This window comes from Gallus gallus, chromosome 3, assembly GCF_016699485.2.
Source record: "Gallus gallus isolate bGalGal1 chromosome 3, bGalGal1.mat.broiler.GRCg7b, whole genome shotgun sequence".
Lineage (NCBI taxonomy): Eukaryota > Metazoa > Chordata > Aves > Galliformes > Phasianidae > Gallus > Gallus gallus.
In genome coordinates, this window is record NC_052534.1 from 13,978,852 (window position 1) to 14,002,631 (window position 23,780).

General features: G+C 38.4%; 1 protein-coding gene and 1 long non-coding RNA gene across 9 annotated transcripts in view; one reads left to right on the forward strand and one right to left on the reverse strand.

The window, feature by feature from the left end:
* LOC107052866 overlaps nt 1-23,780 on the forward strand; it is a 153,707-nt gene that overhangs the window by 124,724 nt on the left and 5,203 nt on the right. The window contains exon 12 of the long non-coding RNA XR_005858770.2: nt 3,681-3,791. This is a non-coding gene — a long non-coding RNA (uncharacterized LOC107052866). The remainder of the gene's footprint in view (nt 1-3,680; nt 3,792-23,780) is intronic.
* The window catches only part of PLCB1 (phospholipase C beta 1), a 425,847-nt gene that overhangs the window by 86,286 nt on the left and 315,781 nt on the right, over nt 1-23,780 (reverse strand). For all 8 annotated transcript variants that reach the window (XM_046939523.1, XM_040698205.2, XM_046939524.1 and 5 more), the window contains 8 exons: nt 20,557-20,639; nt 13,660-13,744; nt 13,007-13,184; nt 8,652-8,722; nt 7,928-8,024; nt 3,768-3,852; nt 2,550-2,674; nt 1,389-1,543 (listed from right to left, as the gene is read on the reverse strand). In XM_046939523.1, the coding sequence (XP_046795479.1) occupies nt 1,389-1,543; nt 2,550-2,674; nt 3,768-3,852; nt 7,928-8,024; nt 8,652-8,722; nt 13,007-13,184; nt 13,660-13,744; nt 20,557-20,639 (879 nt within the window). The remainder of the gene's footprint in view (nt 1-1,388; nt 1,544-2,549; nt 2,675-3,767; nt 3,853-7,927; nt 8,025-8,651; nt 8,723-13,006; nt 13,185-13,659; nt 13,745-20,556; nt 20,640-23,780) is intronic.

Genomic DNA, 23,780 nt, shown 5'->3' on the forward strand with positions numbered 1-23,780 from the left:
AGAACAGGTTTAAAACACAGTGCTGGAAGGAAAGTGGTACATGCAGCAGAGTAACTATATGTGATTCTTACTGTGAGGCAAAAAAAAAAAAAAAAAAAAAGGCTAAAATGTTGATATTTCAATAAAGGCTCTTCATAGAGGGTGAGAGGACTTTGAACACAAGACAACTATAAAACAGTGGGCTTTTCTAGTTGTTAATTTAACAGGAAACACAATTCTTATCTTTAAAAAGTGTAAGAGAGCTCTGCAATTAATTCAGAAAATTGAAGAGGCATTTACAGCAGTCCCCCTGTAACATATTTGGGTTTACCTAAAGCAAGTCTAATTCCGTTCTCAGGTGGATCAGTGTTGACATTGCCTTTATATCTAGTAGAGTCTACTCTGAGCAGGCAGAAGCAGCTGCCTTCTAACAGCTCTCATGATTCCTGGATTCTCAGTCCTGTTAAAAACACTGCATCTCCCAATAACTGTCAAATGACTTCCTCCTCTATTTAGTAAACTGGTAGAAGAATGAGCCTCTAAACCCACAGGGGGAACTGAAAGCTTCCATGACTGCAGGTCACCATGGGAGGTCGTTTCCACAGAGCTGCCTTTTTTTCTTTTCTTACCATGCATGTCGGCAGGTTAGGACTTTATTCATAGTCCTCTGAGCATTCATCTGTTACACTTAGGTCTGCAGCTCAAGAGGAAATACTTGCTCTTCCTCAGTGAAAACAGGATATTTTGCAGGTGGATTCTATAATACAGACACTGTTCTAATGGGAAGTCCATTAAAAGCAGAACAGGATTTCAGAAAGTTTATGTTTTCCTAACTAGAGTAATACTGAGTATAAATTTGTGTCATAGCCAATGCAATCTATCCCTACAAACATTCATAGTAGTTTTCAATTTGCAGATTTCTGGCAGTTCTTGAACTTCATTAGAGGTGCTTAAAACAGGAACCAGAGAAAGTAAATTGGCAATGACTTGCAGCTGACATCTACAGTTCCAGAGTGTTGCTGGAGAACTTAAAGGGAACCAGAAAATGTATTTATACTCGTGTACTGTTCTAACTGTTCCATTGCAAGTGACCACTTTATAACACTGCATTTTAAATTCAGTCCTTTATAAAAAAACCCCACAAACTACTCTTAAATTCATCAACTACCCAAGTATTTCTACAAATATATATATACATATACAATAAAAACAGACTTGTTTAACCTACAATGAAATACGAGGCAGAGCATTATCTACCATTTAAAACTTAAACATCATGAAAGGAAATGAAACAAAATGAATTGTACTGTCCTGAATTAATGTGGCTATTTGCTAGGTCTCTGCACAACAGAAATTTATCCACGCTCTGACATTGCTGTGAGAGTATTTTCACCAGTGTGTGTACATACCTTCACAGACAAGGTGTTAGCTACGATTCCATCCACAATGCTCTCAGTAAATGGATCAAAGTGTTTGTCTGGTCTTCTCATGAATTCTGGCTTTAACCTGTATCCACTTTTGCCATTGTACTCATACATTCCCATGTTTATTTGCATAGACAAATCTAGGTATTAAAAATATTGATGAGAATTATTTTCTGGATAGATAACGATTTAGAAAAAGCAACAAAATAGTACTATTTATTCTAGTTTCAAATGAACTACAATGTAAAAAGCTATTTATGGCACATGGCTACCTATTAAAAGAACTTTCAGACGTGACTGCATCCACCGTCTTGGATACTTTCCATAGTAGAATCACATTCACAAGGCACCTTTCAGAGACTACTCAAAAGATAACTTTCAAATTTGAAAAGGAGTGTTAATGATTAGGTATTGAGTACTTTTGTGTTGTACTGACTGCACTGTTGTACCCAGGCCAGCAGAGTATTTAATGTGTCAAACCCCTTTTAACAACAGAAAGTAGAAGCCTGATACTTAGTTGAAATCTGCTTAGAGATTTTTTCATTACCCTGTGGACTTCCGAACCATGTATAATTCCTTGGAGAGGTAGCGTGTACACGGGTTCTACTGGAAAGGAAAAAGGGAATGATAACATGATACCAGGGACATGATATGTCCTGGGATCCAGTATCTGGAAATATTCATATTTCCCAGAAAAGATATAATCTTTGAAGGCATCACAACCTATTTCAAAAGTGACTTGTGCATATAGGGGCCTAAACGTCTTCGTTTCTTAAATTCTTACCTCTCAAAAGGAATTTCCTTTCCACCTTTTTTGCATACATCCCTTATATCCTGATATACTGAGATTTTTTGCAAGACTGGATAAAAATCACAGCTAACTCTCAAATGTTGCTTAATGGTAGCCACTTAGAAATGATGACAATATGGAGGCCGCTACGTATACATATTATACTAGCTACAGAACATTGATTACAACTATTCCCAATTAAAAAATAAACTGCATTAAAAATGTAAATTTACAGCCCTGTAGTTGAACCACTGGACTCTTTTGATGCATAAAGCCTTTCTTACCTACCAGTATGGAACTGGATCAGAGAAGTAGAAAAGTACAGATTACAAAATCAAGAGATCAGCACAACTTACCTACAGTTTGGAAGTTGAGAGCAACCATTTGGCAGCCAGCATTCCAAAAGACTTGTGGCATGTAGTTTGAAGAATCTACACGTGTTCCTTTTGGGTAAATTCGGCTTAGCTGCATTTTGTTGTATCTAAATGGTGGGCGGTTAAGATTTTGTACATGTATCAAAAATGACTTTGCAGAGAGGTCACACAACTGCAATATTTAAATGCAAATGATCATTACAGAATGGCGGTAGGTTCCTAATTGGATTTCTGCAACCATAATACCAGAGATCCACAATTTTGTAGATGATATAAATTAATGGGGTAATTAAAGGTGATGTTGCTGTACAGAGGACTCAGAATAAACAAGGAAATAGCACAGGTATATGCTTAAGAAAGATAGCATTCATAAAATTCCATTTATAATATAGTTCCTAATTCAAAATTTTCCTGAGATTGCATTTTTAGAGGTCAATCAGCTGTAAACAGTGAATCTCACTCTGGCAGGGAAAGAGGCTCTCAGTTAAAAAGTAGAAGTGTTTGCTCTTTTGGAATGAGTATTAGAATTGGCCTCTACACAAAGACAGAAATGATGACTTGGCACTTCTTATAGTCCAGTCTACAAATCTCAGAGATGAGAACATGCTGCAGGTTATCTGTGGAAATTGCTTTCCATTAATCTTCTTTAAGGCACTATTTTATCTTGATCATTTTTTTCTTAACTGCGGCCAGGATGAGACATTGAGAAGCATCATAAGGTTTAAACAGATTCCTCCTTAGCTTTTCTTTAAAAGCTACAAGGGAAAAAGTAAACTAAAAAGTAAAATAGAACTGGGTGGCAATAAAGTCAGTGCTCTTGGAACTAGAGGGGAAAGAAAACTCTCTTGTACAACTATGCAAAAAGCAAGTCAGCCACATTTTGCCAATTTGCTTACTGTAACTCAGACCGGTTCACGTAAGATGATAAATTTATCAAAAAGAATACAAAATAATAGGTCTTCAACATATACTTTGAGCCTATTCCCTCCAGTCCTAGCCCACAGTACAAGGACTCTTGCCAGCTTTTAAATTAGCTCATCAGTCCAGCCTAATTAAATCATCTATGAAGACAGTTAAGTCTACAAATCTCATTTGGTTTCCATATTTTTCCAGCTCCTGTCTTCAAATTGCAACAAAGCCCTGTAACAGATCTCAGATACAGAAAACCTAGGAAAGCAGCTTTCTGAAAGTCAAGGATACTCCACAAATTCCACAGGAGACTTGGTAAGTTGCTCAAGCCCTTTGGTTTCCACAAAGGAAGACATTTCAAAACTTTTGTTGCGTTCTGCAATTTTAAAGGGGGGAGAAAAACAGTGACATATTAGAGCATGAAATCGTATGCAATATATGAACTAGTTTAGTTTCAGTCCTCTTACCAACTGTTCACCAGCTCACTTCACCTTAATCTCAAAGAATTTACATATTCAATCATTTGTGGACAGCTGTAAGCTCGCTCTGCATATACTCAAAGGCACCATCCAAACACACTGGCATTGCCCAAATGAAGAGCACCTGTACTGCCTGAAATACCCACTGTACCAGTTGCCACTAAAAGAAAGTCAGTGCCTGATAGAGATCTCTCATATTTACTTGCACAATATCATGTTCGTATATTAGGCAGGTAATGCCCAGAGCTTGCACATGAGACACAGAGGTATTATGGCAAATTCTGTGGGGCTCTGCCAGATGTCTAGACTCTTTGCAGGCAGATACAATGGCTCTGAGCCAATTTCAAGTTCTAGTAACTAATGCCCATATCAGATTAAACTAAGGAGTATGCTACTTGTGCCTACAGGGCTTCTTGTTACCTTCATGATATCAGGGGAAACTCACATCTGTCTCAAACAATCATGGAAACACTGCTATCTAATTATGACTGAAGACACACTCCTGTGTCTAAGCAGGTCTTTGGACACAGTGATGGACTCTTCTGGAGCATCAATAACCTCCTTAATTTGGCCAAAGTTTCTGACAAAGTGATGTATTGCCTCTGCTAAGCACGTAACTCAATGGGACTGAACATTCATTTGTGTATCATGTTACTCACTTTGCCTAATGTTTGCACAGCCTTTCAAAGCACCATGTGACATGTACCAGAGCCTAAGTCAAGCCCCTTCCATTTTCATTACTTTTTCTTTTAAATTTTATACAGAAGGTAAGGATTCCTGTAACATAACAGCTTCCCATTTCATCACAATCAGCTCTGTAGATTGTACAGAATGGGTAATAGCACTGAGAGATAACAGCCATTAAATATCTCAGCACTGCTCCCTTTAAAAATGAGATAAACAGTCCATGTAGTGGAGCACGAACTCTCTACCCTAACCACCCTATTGAAAGCAAACAGTAAATTGGAGAAAATGCTCGTCCTCATACAGTTCTTGAAGTAATTGTGTTACAGTAATCCAGGGATGGCCGGAAGGCCAGCATAGCCAGCTCCTTGAAGTCAAACTGTGAAGCTGCAGGAGACTGATAAAACTGAACAAAAGCACTTGTCTTGCAGGGAGAAGGAGATGAGAAACAGGTGGGCATTTCCATTATAGGAAGCCAAAAAGGAAGCAGTGGCTCCAAAGAAATAAGGAGCTAGAATGTCTGGGCCAAGGTGAGAAGAAAATGTACTGCCAGATACTGATTTGCAAACTAGATGGCTGCAGCTGTTCTCATTGTATGTTGAAGAGCCAGAAGATGACCGCAATTGTGCTGTTCCAAAAATTATTCTCTGTCTCTAGGGGAGCTGGAACTCATACTTTGTAGTGGCCCCTACTTCTAATTAGCAACCATCATGCTACTTCCATTATTTATAGCTGTATCTCCAAATGGTAGAAGATTTCCTGCCATTCCTTAGAGGCTACTTTCTTACCATTCATCTTCCTTTCTAACAAGCAGCATCCTCTCTTTCTTCCAGATTCAGTTCCAGACAGCTCACTTCCATCAAAGCACCTTATAGCACTGAGATTCTTCTTCCACCCCTCCTCACTAATGGGGTATTGTGAGCAATGCACACATACAGTGCTAATGCAGACTATCACCTGCGTAAGAACAGGTCACTGTGCTGCTGATGACTAAGTTTTTATCTATCTGAACGTTCTGAGGCTCACTTTCTTAAAACTGAACTATGCATTTCTTATGAGTCATTTAGGAAATATCACTGATTCCTGTGAGCATACCATGAAAGGAAGCTATCCTGCAGCTCATAATAAACACTTCGCTTGTATCACCTGAGAAAAACATTTCAGCTGATGGCAACCAGACCAAAAACAAACAAACAAAAAATGAAACAAAAAAAACCCAACCAACCAACCAAACAAAAAAACGGTCCTACCAAGAAACAGTGATTAGATGTGTTCTATCTCCACAGCTATTCAACCAATGAAGCACTGCTACATAAAGCATGAAAAAAAAAATGTTCAAGGAAAGATAAAGAGTATATCTTTCATTCTAGTTAGAATACAAGCACTATTTTTTTTTTTTCTTGTAGTAGTATGCAGTGTTTCTCGGTATTTATCTTGAAGTAGAATCTGCAGGAAAACAGAACCAGTAGCTGGCAAATGTCAGTAAATGTTCAGAGCTTAAGCAAATTCCTAAATAAAATACCAAAACTTATTTCCCTACAGTACCTGGAAAGGACTGAGAAACCTGGCCTTTGAAGAAAAAACTGTCCAGGAGAGGCATTTCTCCCTCACGATACATTACCGTGCCTGCTTATCGGGAGGAATTTACTATAGAATGGATAAACTCGTTGAAAAACTCTTACCAATTTGAAATAATACCCTGAAACAGTTACAATTCCTAGCTGTCAGACAGAGGGAATATATCTAGTGAGGGCCATCAGGGCACTGTTACAGATCTAGTTGTATCCAATATTTCTGTTACCAAGTTGGATGCGAGACAAAAATGCACTCCCTACAATGTACGAATGATACCAACAGCGAGATGCTGTTACCACAAAAGAGGTGAGCATCACAAATCAAAACAAATTCTTAATTAGATAATTCAAAATTAGAAAATTTTCTTACTGCTGAAAAGATGAAACTTTATAAAAGACAACAAGCAGGTGAACAAAAATAGAATCTGGGAAAAATTCAATAGGCAGCAAAATAAAAACCAATTTTAACTCTTTCCTTATTTAGCTTATCATCACTGAACTTAACAAAGGTTCAGCTGAGGTTCCAGGCCAGGACAAAGAACAGAACCCATAGGTTGTGCTCAATTGGCCACTGCTTTAAACACCTGGCAGTATTTGCACGCTATGATTTTTTTTTAAATTTTTTGACACAAACACCTGAAATATTAATCACTTAACATAATGAGTTCACAAAAACAAGGAGACAATGTAAAAAATCTGGGCATGAGCAGTTCTTCAGAAAAGACAAAACTTGGAAAGGCACAGGCATGGAAGCAGAAGAAATCTACATTCTCTAAAGAGAATTTTCTAACAGCAGCATGAACTTGTCCTGCTAGGATTCACATGGCCTCCTTTCCAGTAGGACTATCTCCTTCCCACTGTGTACTCCTCACTCTCCTTAGAGCTAATAGAGATAACAAACATCCAAGGGACGCTATTGTAGGGAACAAGCACAACTGCACATGATTTTGTGAATGCTTACGTGTATGTGATAATAAGTAAATCTATGCTTATTATTCAAAATGAGTAAATGTGAAATTGTATGTGCAGATACGGCCTTAGGTATGAATTACCTGTCCTCTGCTAACGCCTCCGCAAATCCATAACAAATTAAAATGCTATACGCTTCTTTTACTAAAAAGCTCAAAAGGCATATTGCAATCTGTCAAAACAAAGAGAAAAAGGGCAGGCAAACAGTAGAGGGTTCTGCACCAAGAAAGGAAAAGATGCTGCACTGTTTACCGAGGATGCCACAGACTGCATTCCTTGCAAGGCATTTTCTGTAAATGCCAGCAGGGGATGAAGTTATGGCTTTTTCTTATACAATACACAGAGGCAGGGAAGAGTGAATTTGTACACAAGGAAGGGCACACTCTCTGCTTACACTGAATCCTCCATAAAAGTAGCACGGAGAAAACATTAAGCATTTGCTCAATCTGAAGGAATATTTATGATCAATTTTCTCAAACTCCCTAAGTTACTCTTCAGCTATGGATAACAAAAACAACCTGATTAAATATTTGCTAAACTGTTTCTGAAGTAGCAGCATAGTTGACAAAGCCCAACACTTACACTAATGCACGTTTCAATATAAACATGGATTTATCTGGCTGGACACCAAGGGTCCACGTATCTAATTGAGAGGAATCCAAGCAAGCATTTCTCCAGACCTTTCTTCTGAACATTTGCTGGATAGTTTTCAGTAAAAGATATCACTTCTGCTTAGCTTACTTACTTTTTGATACCTCAAATGACTCAAATTTCACAGGCTGAATGTAGTTCACCAGGTTAGACATCTCTTCTGTGGCCATAGCCTCACTTCCAGCAGTACCCTAAGGACAGAGATGGGAAAATGCTGACATTTTGGCTGGTCAAAATCCATGCTGGCCATCAAGGATCAAAAACACCAAAGCCCAGTTTTCTATCAACTATGAAAGAATCATCTTTCACTGATCCTGTCTCAGTGAATGCAATGCCTCAAATGGGAGCTTCACATACAAACAAAGGAAAGATGTTATACAATGTAAACATTTAATTAAAATGCTGTTGTATTATTTCTTTCTACGTGGCTCCCAGGAAAAGGACTGCATTACCTTTACATATGCATGCTGAAATGCACACACAGAGCTAACCACACTTATCTGTACTATTGAATAAATAAAAAAACATAGCTCTACGTTTTCAACATCCAAGTTTATTTCCAGGGGTGCCAAATACACCACAAGCAGTTGCCTCAGATCATCTGTAGTGTTACCAAGTCTTATTTTTCACGAAATTGAAATATTAATATACAAATTAAAGATATGCTTCCAAACCCATTGACAACCAACTTCATAGTTATTGATTCTCGGTGCCCTGCCCTCCTTTTCCCACTAGATGGCAGTCCCACTCCTGGTAACACAGCCAACCCAGAACTGCTGGAATCAATCCATCACCATAAAACAAATCTATGCCCTTACTTCATCCATCGACGACTTTTTACAATCATCATCGTAGTCATCATCATCATCACTCTCAATCTCTGCTTCTCCTGAAATGTTTTTAGCAGAAGACAATTACTGGTTGAAGCAATAGCTATAAATATCAGGGATAAATCTGTGAAAGATGTACACTGCTTAGAAGAGAAGACATTATACATGTGCTTTTTGTCACAGCACAAATCAAATAAGCTGTATAGAGGGATTTATCCATCCTTATCATTGCTAAGTTCCTACTGTCTAATCAAACAAAAATTCTTGCTTTTCAGCTGCTGGCCACTTACTATTTGGAAATCACAGGACAAGTATCAGCACCAAAAAAAGAGCATCATGGTGTGTGCATAGTGTGCACAGTGTGCAGGTATATTACAAACTACTCTGACGAGATGTTCCCATGCTTGGGTCACAGCTCTGGGGTTTAGGATTTCTCTGCTGCGGGATCCCTGTGTGACCTTCAGTGAATGCTTTTGCTCCCCTGGGGAAGCACAAATATCACATCATTCACAGGGTGAAGAAATCATGCATAAAAACTGGCATTCGCATGTGCTGCAGCAATAAGGGCTGCTCAGAGAAATGCATCTGCTCTGAAGATATCACAGTGTGTGCACCCAGGTAGCACAGCTGGCAGGAGCCGGCTCACACTTCCCTCCACTGATACGGCGTTGGTGCGTCTCACTGCTTGGACTCATGGCTCAGCTGTACCGGCTGAGGGCAGTGCAAATCGAGTAATGTGATGAAGATGCATAAAGCTCATCCTTCCCCTGAAAGCACACTGACAGAGTAAATAGGAGCAAATAAAACACATATTACGACTTGTTCCCAATTGCAGTTTACTAACAAATTCCTATAGGTAAGACACAGATTCATTATTGTTGATTAATGAATATTTTCCCCTCCCCAGTGTTTTGATTTGATTGCACTGGAAATCAAGCCATCTTTCTCTTAGGTAACTTCTCCTGTGCATTTGGCAGTCACAAAGTATACACCATGTACCTTTAGAAGACTCTGGAAAGGCAGGTTTAACTTCTACTGCAGTCACCTGTCCACACCTTTAAGACCGACAACACTTCTTCAAAGGTTTCATTCCACAAACCTTTCAGCTTTCTTCAGCAGGGCAATTATTTTGGCAGCACAAAAATCTAACCACTGTGCAGCATTCCCAAACTCTCCAGAGAACGGTATTTCAGTTTCTACTGTCACCACAGGGTCTAATCCAAAGCCCACTGAATCTAGAAATTCCTCTCTGTTCCAAGAGGCCTTGAATCATGCCTACTGGGCCCTTTCTGGCCACGTACATCACATACGATTTAAATAATGAGTCTGCCTTTCACAACAAAATGATGACTACCCAGGCTGCAGATGCAGATGTTGAAATGTCATGCTTGTATTCATGAACACATTTCTTCCTGAACATCTCATTGAAGAAAATAACATGATTGCTCAACAGGCTCAAGGGACGGCTCAGGGAACCTCAACGTACTGCAAAGAGCCAGCCATGTTCTCACAGGATTTACAGTGACAGCCTTTGGGTGGGAAGCTCTCAATTGATTTATCTGGACTGGCAAAATAATATTTCTCATAGACTACAAGAAGGGGGACATGGGCAGATTTCAGCCAACTTGCACTGCTGAGATACCAGCTTGTTCTTGCTGGAAGTGTCCAGGGAGGGAAGTATGCAACACAGTATTCATTTATTAAAAAATATTTAACAGGAAAACTCCCAAGGAGATCAGATCTCATTTTCAAGTTATTCATCAGACTGCAAACCCAGCACAAATAATACACAGGATTGCAAGTACAGAATAAAAATTACTAGGAGTTTTTGAACCTGTGGCTATGTCCACATTGACTTTCCCTCACATGCAGGGTTCTGTGCTCAGACCAAAGCTGCTTTTTGCTGTTACAGTGCTGGGACACAAACTCAGAGCAAGCCTTGGTCAGACAGAGATGTCTATGTGCTATGGATGCCTCTGTGCTCACCCTCCCACACTGCTGGTGGGATTACTTCCATGCCACCACTTCTAGTCATAAAAGCACGAGGGCTGGCATATGCAGTCCAGTACTTGTGTGTGTGCGTGTGTGTGTTGTGTGTGTGCACAATGGGGACAACTAGATGGGATTCCAAACCCAGGTCAGGAAAGGACACCTCTATGCTAAGTGTAACACAAATACAGGGAAAACAGAGACCTCCTGCTGCAAAAGCTTGCTGTCCAAGTATAAGACAAGAGCCAGCCTGTGGACAAGGGCAGACAGATACTCCCTATCACACAAAGCCCAATGACTTTCAACAGCTCCAAGAACCACACAGCAAACTTCTCAGTAGAGTAACAGTACTAGTTTCAAGGATGTTTTCACTAGTAAGTGGGGCGGAGTTGTGAAGGCTAAGAGTGCTCAGTGGACAATGCAACAAGCAGCCAAAGGAGGCTGAATCCCTGCTCATGCGTAGATGAAGTCGACGGTATAATACTGAGTAGATGATGGTCAGGAGAGGAGAGATGGGAGGTTAGGCTGGACGGGACTGTGAGCAACCTGATCTAGCTGCAGATGTCCAACTCCCCTGTAGTGAATGGGGACAAGATGATCTCCAAAGGTTCCTTCCAACTGAAAAGATTTTATGGTTCTATAATCTACAGAAATGCTCAGTGCCCATAGTTGTAGCTGAGATCTTCAGAAATCTCTGCACTCTGAATACTTATAAATTCAGCACGGTCTTAAAAAGCAAATCCTGGATGTTCCTTGTCAGTTGCCTCTGAACTGTTCTTAATCCCTCTCAGACTCTGCTGTTCTTTGATAAAATTAGATTGATACTATCTCACTCCCCAAAGGTATTGTAAATATAAATACACTGTTGTTTGTCAAGTGCTCATATGCAGCATGGATATCCCCACAGAAATTCATTGCAAGGTGAAGATGCTAGATCTGGAATACTGTATGAATGACAGAGAGTGAAAAAATATTGACTTATTGTCATTTTCCAAAAGAGGCACAGGTCCTAAAGGAGAAACAATGGCTGTCAAGGATTACAAGTATACATTTTCACATTCACAGATGAATCAAGTGACCACATTAATTTTGCCATCTCAGTTCTAGCATTTTCTAGGTGTTCACCTTTGAAATCTATACAGAACATGTTACACAGGTAATATACAGAACATTTGTTGCACAGGTAATACAGACATAACATTCACAACTGATTTTTAAAATTACCAACTCTGCTATGGGACTTATTCCCCTGTCCTTCCCTAACCATCAATATCCAAGATTCACAGCCTAAGTCTTTTCCTATAAAAACTCACTGGGAGGCTCCTGAAGTATCAAGTTGTTACCTTCTAGGTAGATCAGGCAGAAAAAAAACCATAGAGCAAGCCTGTTCCCTTCAGGTTTTAGAAAGAAAGAGGTTGGCATATGCTCACTAATTTTTCTGATGCTTATGATTTGTCTAAAGCAAATCATGAAAACAGAAGTAAATCATTCCTGACACCAGGATGAATTTTCTTCTGAAATCTAAGCTCTACTCCAAAGCATGACCTTTTTAAAGTTTCTTAACACAATGGCTGAAAACTCATTCTGTCTTTGCTTTTAATAGGATAAACAACGTTATCCACAAATACAGTGGGATTGTTGTTGTTGTTGTTTTGTTTTTAATTGAGCTTGAGGCAAACTGCCAGCATGAAGACTTTCAGCTCGATTAATCAGAATTTGGAAAAAATTATAAACAAGAGGGTAAAAAAAGTAATGGCAAATGACAAGAGGCATATATTCTAGAAGAGCTTTCAATCCACACTTAAAGTATTCCACTATTAGGGCATAAGCATCTGTGCTTTTAGCAACTCACAATTTCAGTCCTGCGAGGAAGGAGGGTCCTGGGAACAGACACTGCGTTGGGAATCGGGACACATACATTTTGTTGCTTGTCCTGCCAGTGATCCACTCCCATCACATAGCGCAAATCTTCTTTCCCTGCACTTTCATTTTTCTGTTCTGGTTAGACTTTAAGCTCTTCAGAGCAGATCTTACCATATTTTTTTGTATATTATTAGCATATATGCATTAAAATATAGTTGGTATATGGAGTTAGTAGCTCGTTCTATTTCCTAAATAGTCCAGGTAAATGTTAGTATACTTCACTGATTTTTAGGTCACTCTATAAGTGGTCCCACAGCCTTGAGACCTCTCGAGACTCCTAGAGCAATGACACCTGGCATTGTTTCCTGCTGAGCAAAACCTGTACTGGTGTACCTTTATCCTACTAGAGCAATATTAATGGCTTGAAAAACACAGTTGTAATTAAGGATTTGTGTTTTAGTGAGAAGCATATTTGTACATTCCGTTCATACCTGCTCCTGGGGAGGAAGGCTCAAACATACTAGATGTATCACTGCACGTGTTGGAAGCTTGCTCTGAGAGCTTCTTCTTGGCACTTCCATCTGCAGACTTATGTGACTTCTTTTTATTTTTCACCAGAATTTTGTACATTAAATCCATAGGGCTTGGAAGAGGAACCCCAGGTTCAAGCTTTCAGAAAAGAAAGAGAAATCTGTTACAAGAAAAGAAGAAACAAGCTTACAGTGATTTCTTAAGGCCTAGATGGTTCACAATAGTTTTGTAACCTCTGTGAGCCCTGCTAAAATGCACCTCTTGAACAACAGGTAACCTTCATTAAGTGAAACAGGGCTATGGAGGGCGTATAAGAGAAGAAAAATACCTTAAGAAATGTCTACAGCAATAACTTCAATAAGAACTAGTTCAAATATGAAAGCAAACATTATAAATCAGTGACTGTAAGAATCAATTGCAATTAGAAGATTACAATTCAGTGTATCAAAACAACCTTTGCAACAGAAATGATATGTAACAGAAACAGTACAAACTGCTTAAAGCCCTCCTTTAGACTCTGTCTTGGAAGGCTGTATATAAAGAATGACACAGGACTGAACGAAGTAAAAATTCACAAGATATTTGTGGTCTTATAAATACCAAACCGTATTACCGGGTACTTCTCCAGTGGATCCATAAGCAATGCATCTCCAAATATTAATCTGCAGTACTCTGCCATTTTTGCCTGTTGCTTAGGGCTAAAGGGGAGAAAAAGAAAGAAAGACTGAAAGACAGACTGAAAGCAGCAGTAATGGAATACCTAATATGCCTAAACAAGATATAATTTCCTGATTCAATCACTGTGAATTGTTCAAAGAGACATAGATATATCGTGCAATTATTCTGATTCCTTTGATAGAGCTTATCAAAAGGATGACACATGAAGTCACTAGGCACTTGAATAATGGTGAAACTGAACTTTGGAGTTGTATTTTCCCCACACACTGAGTAGAAAAAAAAAGAGGATGTCAGTTTGTCAGTTGTTACCTTTGGGGAAATAACTGTTGCATGAATTTGCCTCTTTCAGGCAACATTTTATTCAAAGTTTAAATATTTTCCTCCTTGTGTTACTTCACACACACCAGGCATTCTTCCCACACCCCCTCCTTTCATCTGGATTTTTTTCTTTCTCATCATACCTGACCTAAGGCATAACAACCCTAACAGTTACACACAGAGCAGCCTTCTCTGCCAGTGTCCCAAACTTGTCACCACACAAGGTTGTGCCCTTGTGTCTCCAGGGCACAACTGCAAGAAGAATAGGGAGAAGACACTATTTGGGTTTCAAAAGCAGCAAAAAGTTAAAGGTACTGATAGAGGAGCAGCTACCTTCACTGCAGATTTTATCACAGCAGCCCACTTTCCCACCCTATTTGTTTCAGCCTATGTGAGATGAGTGCTTTGGGTGCTGTGCCTGAAGCATGACAGTCCCTCCAGCTTGAGCCCTGCTCCCAGATGCAGCTTTGCAAGGCTCTCCCCCATGAGGTGCTGGCCCACTTGCAGACCTCATGGGTGAGGTTGGCACCAGCAGCTTGTGCTGCTCTCGCCTCCTGCTGCATCCTCACTGGCAGAAGTCATAGCATAGATGTAATTAGTACTAATGTCAAGAGGCATTATGTCAATTTGGAGAATTGCTGTAATAAGTGCTGGTGTAACTGCATTTTAAATTAAATACTGCATGCCTGTAATACATACATAGCTGGGAACAATATAAATACACCAGGTGGAACTGCGCAATGATTATTTTAGCTTGTTGTTTGGGTCAGCAGTCAGACTCTTTATTTTCTTATTTTCAAATTAGATCTGGTGTTGAATTTTACTATAATAAATTACTTCAGTGGTTGTCTTGACATCCTCTAGAAATAAACTCAATCTCAGCAAGTTTTAGTCATAATCAATTTTCCCAAAGTGCAACCCAATAATGAAATTGCTGCGTATCACAATGATAGGAGTTCCAGGACTGAGGATAGGTTACATTGCTTAGAAATATTACTCAAGTCATCTTAACATGCAGTGCAGTGCTAAAATCACTGTCTAATTTTAGACAACTGTGCATGTTTGTTATTTATGTCTAATAAAGCCCGTGACATCTGAGCTCAGGTTTCTTTGAAAATTTTCGTTTTTGACACTCTCTGGAGAAGTACTGATTGAAGCTTGTTTAATACAACCTCCTCAATTATTATTAATTATGAACCACGTACTATGGAAGATACGCGGATGATATAAGCAGTTACGTTACCATGGAGCTATTTTTTATGACAAAGTAGAACTGGATATATATGAAAAATGTAGCATTCATTTTTCTCTTGCAAACTAGGAGTACAGCGACTTCAATGTCTATTTTGCCATTAGCCACCAACTGAGCGCTTGGCAACGGAGCTCTTCCTGAGTTCAGCAGGGCCAAACCAGAGCTGAGATAAAGGCTGGGTGGCATTTGAATCGGAAAATGTAATTTCCCCAAGATCAGCATGCCGGCTGTCCCTTGAAGCAGATACAGCGTGAACTGGTCATTAGCTCAGTCATTTACAAAACATACCGAGAGTAGGTTTTAAAGTATTCCACCAAGCTATAGAGGTGCTGCACACAATTTAAATCACTACAGTATTTCATTAATTTCTTTTACATGCAGCCAATTCTGCAAAAACGCTAAGAGCCACTTTTAGCTGAGGATGGAAAATTAAGACAAAGACAGGCAAGGCAGTGAAACTAAGAACTCACAAGGGAGATGGTGACAGGAGGAATAGATCAGGCAATGACAGTGCTTTAGCTATTTCTAACTGCCAGCTACCAAGGAAAATAAAGGCACTGCATTCTGATCCAGTAAGAAAGCAGATTGGGTATTTGCTACAGCTGTTGGCTACGAGGGGTCTATAGGGATTATTTCAGTCATCTCCACTAGTGTGTCTTGTGAATACACCCATGCTCTTAGCATCCAGAAAGTCCAAGGGACATTTCCCTGAATCACAAGAGCACAATAATTGAAGTCTTACAAATTAGATGCAATTTGTGACACCAGCATTTTTGAACGGGCACATTGACCCCAAAAAAGAACTTTTGATAAGAAATACAAAAAGGATGCAGAACTTCTATCTAATAAATTTCATACAAAACAGCTAGAACAAATTCTTCTGATGTTCCATGTTTAATTACATGGTTACCTCATAAAGCACACAGTGAGAACTTTCATTTTTGCAAAAGAGAAAAATTCAATGCAGCACATTTTGGTTTAGCACATAAATTCCAATGTAATCACTGTGCAGAGGGAAAAAAAAAGAGGAGAAGGAAAATTAAGAAGTAACAGTTCTTAACAATATAAAAAAAAGTCTTGCAATACTAGACAATGTCCAAGAACAAAAATCTTGACATAACAGAATTACTTTTCTTTGTCAACAGGACCATATGAACTGTTATTATTAAAAGCCCCTGAGAAAGAACTTGAGAAATTTAGGAGATAAGAATTATGTAGGAGTTCAGTATTTGAACAAGTGGTACCCTCTGTGATCCCCACAAATACATGCTTCGTTTTAAGAGAGAGAGATCATTAGCAATAGTATTACTATTAAAGTACTTTACAAGTTGGAGTATTTGTTTCTTTTTATTTTACCTTCTTTTCAAAACCATGAACCAGAGCAATAAACTTTTCTACATCACCATGTTTTCTCATCTGTGTTGTTAAGAAACAGTAAGTCAGCTAATTCCTGAAGAAAAACGTCCCCATCTACTGTTATTGGAAATTCTCCTAGCCTTCATTTAACGTAATGAAAATCGATTGTCTCAGAACAGCTAACTCTATCTGCTGGATGATTTTCACTTGTGTGGATACAGCTGGCTACCACATGGTATACACAATGTTGTACACATATGTATTCATACACAATGAATACATATGCCCCTAGAATGTGGCAGGGCAAGGGAAGATAAAGTGGTAATGTGATACCTGGAGATATGGAAGTACAGGGAATCTGAAGAAATGCTTTCATTAAGATTATTGCATTGCTTTTATTTTATTTTACTGTGTTGGTGCTACGCCTATTATGAAGGTCATTCATAGAGGTTCTCTGGTATTACCTCACAACTACTCCTAACATTGTATTATCACTTCTGCAGAGGTCCTTATTCTGCATAAAGCAAATAGACACAGATACTTCCCAAAAGAGTTTAAAATAATTTAAAGTGTTGGAAGAAAAAGTGATAATAATTCCATTAATATTTGAAGAAACAATTCCAGCAAGAAATCAGTGGTATGAATAACTGTATTTAAATTTAATCTTGGAAGAAATCTATGGATACTGCTCAAGGATCACTTAACCTTTTTGCTATGTCATCAGTGCATTTCTAATTATAGACTGTCTTGCAGATACCTTATCTTCTTGTAAGCTCAATTTTAAACATCAAGGTCTTCTTGAGGTCTTTTAAGAATTTTCAGGTCAGTTTTCTGTTTTTTGAGAGAAGCATATCTTTTCTTATTATGGTCTTTTTCAGTATCCATACTTAGATCTCAACACAAATGATGGTATGCATAATATTGTATATATTCTAAATTCTACAGCTTTCTTCTTTTTCTAAACTATTCAATGCACAAAAATAAGCAAGAATGAATACATAGTAGGGTTAGAGTAAAGGAAATGAAAGTTATTTACACGCTATGTGTTTGAGAGGAATCCTACCACAAAACCTCAGATAAAGTAAAATGAGATGACTAACACTATGTGTTAACAATTAATTTATTTCTTAGGTGAACAAAAAGTGTTAAAAATACTCTCGTGAACAGAAACCAAGGGAAGAAAAATTGCATTTTAAGTCCAGTGGTGATGAATCCTGTCAAATGCACATTGCAGGTGTATAACTTATTTAACTCTGATAACTGCAATGCCTAACAGCTGTGCATAAATATCACAGGGTAAACCATACTTCTGTTTAAATCAAGGCCAACATTTCCATCCATTTGTAGGGGAGCCAGCATTTCACCCCCGAATACTGACTCTTGTATCTTAACAATCAAAAGAGAAAATTTGGTCACCCCAAAGGGGGAGTTGATGTCATTAAGATTCGTTTTTACAGTTCTACGAAAACACTTAGCACTCTTTGTTAATACTCACAAACTCAATTTTAAGATCTAGGAGAAAAACAACATTCCAAGTAAAGGAAAAGACAAAGGGAGCATTCCATGGAATTAGGTGAAGGTTTCTTTGAGTGGCATGACTAATTGCAGATTTCTGTAGAAACCAGTGAAGAAATGAAGGGATAATTGTAGCAGTCAGTAAAATAACTAGAAATTATTTTCAGCCAAAGCAAAATTAGAACTCACACACACTAAGTCTGATGATTTACTGCAGCAAAAAATCATAAACAGAAACAGAAGCTCAAAAAGAGAAAAAATTTGATATTGATTTCCTAGCCTTGCTTTGCTAAAAATGTATGTAATAGAAATACACATGAGAAAAAAAACCACAGAACACTGAGATAATTCATTCTTTCATGACTGGAGTTTTCTGAAAAGGAAGACACAATGGTTTCTGTGGGGAAAAATTCTAAAGATTGGAGTAATGCAGCAGTAATTCTGGTCCCTCTTTGACATGTTCATGCAGTGTCACCACACCTTTGACTCTGATGAAGTTTCATCTTACAGTTTTGTGCATATAACTTACATCTGATTGAAGTTTGTCTTACATGACTATTTACTGTATTTTCTTAATCTACAACAAACCACTCTGGAAGATTTAAGTCTTAATGACTTTAGAGGAAGAAAAACATAACTATTCTGCTTAAGGTAAATAGAAGTACCTTCTCCAAACATACATCTTAATAGAAAGATAAGAACGAATACAAAATGAAATGGATTTAAGAGTGATGGTTGAGAACTTTTCTAAAGACAAGAAGTTGCATTTGGAAGCGCTGTGAAAAGCACTGTGAATTAAAACCTACTGTAGTAGGTGAGTATAAGAGTTGGAAGTGATACAACTAACCCAAAAAGAAGAGAGTGCGGGGACTGATTAGAGAAAGAAATTAAATACAACACCTTTGTGGCCTTTTTGAGGAGGTCAGAACCAACTAAGCAGGATTTAACAGTTAGGTAGATTTTTTAAATCATAACAACACTGTCCTATAAAGTGCACAGTGCAAGCAAGTATTTGTAAACAAAACATAATGTAAGTTTATTCTGAAAGATCACAGGATCATAGAATGGTGTAGGTTGGAAAGGACCTCAAGGATCATCAAGCTCCAACCCCCTACCACAGCACCTCAACACCCTGTCAGAAAAATTTCCCCGTGACTTGTAATCTGAATCTTTCCTTCTTTAGTTTAAAACCATTCCCCCTTGTCCTATCACTATCTACCCATGCAAAAAAAATTGATCGTATGGTATTATATGGTAAAGGTATTGTAAAGGTAAGGGCTTTGTATGTCAGCTCTCAGATTTAAAATTTTTCTACCTAAACCATTTTTGATCAGTATTGTCACTCTGTTCCTAAACACATTCATACATAGCTTCCCCTACCAGTTTCTTCTAAAAAGAATGTTCTTCCTAAAACAGTGGAAAAGCAGCTAGCTCTCACCTTTTTCCTTTTTGAAAAGTGCCAACATCTTTTCTAATCTGTATTAAGTCCCCAAAGCATCCCCAAAGATTACTTTTTCTTTCAAATGAAAGGAATGTTTCTCAACCAGAACTGGCCCCAGAAGCACTGAAAATGTTTTCACAGTAGAAAACAGAAAGGAACAAGGCAACCGAAGTTAAGGCACAGGCTATGTGCCAATGTCATCTCATTTTATGGTGTCTATACAAAAAAACAAACAAAAGATTATGTGAAACATAAAAATGAAAGTCAGATCTAAATTAGTAATATCAATGTAGGTGACAGGGACAAATTTAAGTGTTCTCACTTTTTTGTTTGTTTGTTTCTCTTATGCAGTAAAATGTGCATCATTTGCAATTAAAGCAAACAACCCCCCCCCTCCCCCCCCAAGAGACAACAGCTTAAGCAAATGGATATTTTCTCTTTTTTCCAGAAGTGAATTGTTCCTAGCTTTACACGCCACCTATTTTGCAATCCTTGCCAGTCTAGGCCTATTCCTGGTAGAGAACTAGTTCTGGTAAAGGCTAGTTCTGGCCTTTACTTCTAACATGAGAGACCAAATATTGTATATGACCAAATATGATTGTAGTGCAGAACAGGGTCACAAGCAGGTGAAATATTGCTGCTTTTTCTTTGATAACTACCACTTCATTTCAGTAGGACATACTGAGACTATAAAATAAAGAAAATTTGTCTCATAACTATTTTAGCTTTCTCCGTCTATCTAAAGAATCTAAATATTTTAATTCAGGAAGGTTTTTAAGAACATACCCAATTCATTCTGATAATTTTAGCTACTTAAGCTGATGCAAGCTTTTAGTTTGGATAAGAGCTGTTGATCACATCAGATACTAAACCAGCCTCAACTTCATTCATAATCCTGTGTTTGGTTATAAAAATGTAACACCATACAGGGAAACAGGGTAATTACTTACGAATCCACATGATTTTCAAAGGAAAGGAGGATTGGAAAGGGCGATGTCTTAAATGCACACTCAGCAATAGCTTCTATTACTTCCTAAAGAATCAAAATATACACAGTTACAAACTCACGTCTCTGTAGAAACAGTATTTTGGTGTTTGAAAACAGATAAGACCCCACAGAAATTGTATCCAAACTACCTGAAATCATATGCAGATCATCTATCCTAAACATCCTTGAAAGCTGCGCATGAGCTTTTTGCAGCAAACAATTTTTTCAGCCTGAACTGTAACCACACCTCCAAAATGTTTGATGAGTCTCCTGCATGATATTTTTCCAGAAATGACCTATGTGTGCCTAAATCATAAGTTCAAACGTAAAATTTGGTCTTTGCACAGTGTTGTTCCATGCCTGAAGCTATATTTTTCATGAATTATTTTGCATAATAATAAACACACTCTGACAAACTCATAACTTCTACAAAGATATCTCACATCACACTCATAATCGACACAAGCAGATATCTTTAAAATCCTTAGTGACTGACTTACAAGTTCTAGCTCTGTTTTTTTTGTTTGTTTGTTTGTTTTATGAGAGAAACTGCTCTAGAGCAAAGAACCAAAGGGAAGGAAAGGAGAAAGTTACTCTCTTATAATAGCAGAGTATTAATCAAAAAGGGCTCAGAAATTTAAACTTATGTAGAAGTGTCCTTTTGCCTTTGATAGAAAATAACAACTGTAAATACAGTAGCTTAATCATTTGGTGACACTAATTTTAGTGAGGTACATGATACAGCAATGAACTCAGTGTTAGAAATGATTCACAATTTCCTATCGGAATATTGGTCTTTTTTTCATGAGAACTTACTGAGTGCTGAAGATTTTACTGTTCCTGCTGTCAACTTCTGGAGTTTGAAAGATCACAGAATCATAGAATCGCTAAGGTTGGAAAAGACCCACGGGATCATCCAGTCCAACCATTCACCCTTCACCAATGGTTCTCGCTAAACCATGTCCCTCAACACAACATCCAAACGCTCTTTGAACACCACCAGGCTCGGTGACTCCACCACCTCTCTGGGCAGTCCATTCCAGTGCCTGACCACCTTTCCAGAGAAGTAGTATTTCCTAATGTCCAGCCTGAACCTTTCCTGGCGCAGCTTGAAGCCATTCCCTCTAGTCCTATCACTAGTCACACGAGAGATCTCATAAGCCTATTCCATCCCAAATCATAACAATGACTTAAAATTATAAGATTTATTTATTTCAAATTCGCACTCCATGGGGATTCCTTTTATTCACTTTTTATACTTAAAAACGCTAGATTCGAAAGTGTAAGAGTAAGAAATGCACTTCCTAATATGAAAACAGACTTTCTGGTCCATTCCTTCTGATTTTGGTCTGAAAGTAATGCAAACGCCATCTCAAGATCTGCTGATATAAGCTATGGTACGTCCACAATTCACAGCCTTTATGAAAGGCATGAACTGTCATAGCATGTCTTACAAGATGAGAAAGTAGCTTCTTCAGCACACTCCAACAGGTGATGAATGACTCCATTTAACAAACAGCAACCATCCAATATATGAATGCCTCACATATCATTAACCACTCACATGCTTCAACTAAGTCTTTAAAGAAAGCAGAAAGGCAAAGTATTTACTGGGGGAACAGTAAACGGTGCAGAAGGCTGCATGAAAGCAGCTAAGAAGCTGCAGTTCCACAGTACTGATTCTCCCATGGGCAAGCATACAATGGAGTGACTTCTGCTGCACAGTCTTTCCAGCACCAGCAAATCAATGGATGCTGATGCTACCTTACATTGGTTGTAACGTGAGATTCTCAAGAGCATCTCTGGCAGTTTTGCCATTGCAAGGGAACAGCAAGGCTGAGAATAGGATTACAAATATTAAGTCATCTCACATAAATGCTTTCTGCCCACATAATTGGTGTTGGCTTGGTCTCCACCCACTTGCATCCTACCACCTTTGCTTACAGAGGTGGTAAGGCTTAAGAAGACTGGAGACTGGGTACGAAAGCACTGCTGAGAGCAGTTCTGAGGCCTTTCATGCTCTTACACACTGCTTTCACTGTGAATAAATCCATGAAGACATTTTTCAACTGCATTCTCAGCTGCAAAGAGGGATAAAATTCAGCATGTATAGAGAATAGCCTGAAAGAGTAAAAACCAGTATGACATTGATGAAATTTGAGGATAAAAACCTCAGATATTGGTTCTGTGGCATAATGGTGATTCAGTCTCACAGTGCCTTCAAACGTAAATGCAAATTCTCTATGGTCAGAAAAGAACAACATGATAAGTGCCACATTTTACTTCTGCTGCAGAATGACTCACCTGAAACAGGTCTCCAAGGTATTTACAAGTACACAGATTACTGGTTATGGCATGAAAAATACTGGCTCCCTATAAGATCACATCCTTGCAGCAGCTCGCAGTCTGCTGCTGAGAAAAATCTTCTAGATGTCATGAAGCAAGGCAAAAAGCAAACAAACAGAAAAAAACAAAAACACTAAAATCCCAGAACAAAAACTCCAGCAACACAGGAATGGGCAGTATAGGTTGCTTCTTTCTCTGCACTTCAGAAAATCTATCTGAGGCAGTGAATGTCTGAGGCACTGTGTGCTGCGGTCATGACAAAAGCATGAACTGACAAATGATTCAGTATTCAAGACCCAGTAATCACTCTGAATTGATTCATGTACTTCTGACACATCATTTCACTATCATTTTGCTCCTCTTAATCCAAGCAGCGTATGTTGAGTGTTGAGAAGAAAAACAGCAGTTAATACATTTTTACAATTCCTGTGTGGACAAAAATATTTGCCCTGAACTGACACACACAATACACTTAATATAGTTTAAAACCCATTCCACAAGTGTCCTGCAAAAACAATGCTTAGAGTTGAACTTCTAAGCTACCAGGTTGGTTGCTACTTGGATGATTCTCATTCCTACCAACACTCCTTTTAAGAATCAGGTTAATTTTATTTCAAATTCCTCCTCACGGCCAAAGAAGTTGAGAGCTATCTACCCTAACTAAAGGACTTTCAGCAATTAAACTCTGCATATAAACATAAATGGTTTTCATCAGTTTCATGAGAAAGTTAATACCGAAAGTGAATGAAGGTTGTGTTTTACACTTCCCTGTGATTAATTCAATCAGTGGAGAGTTAGAGAAAACAAACTGACAAAAAGTAAGGAATGTTCTGGTGTTGA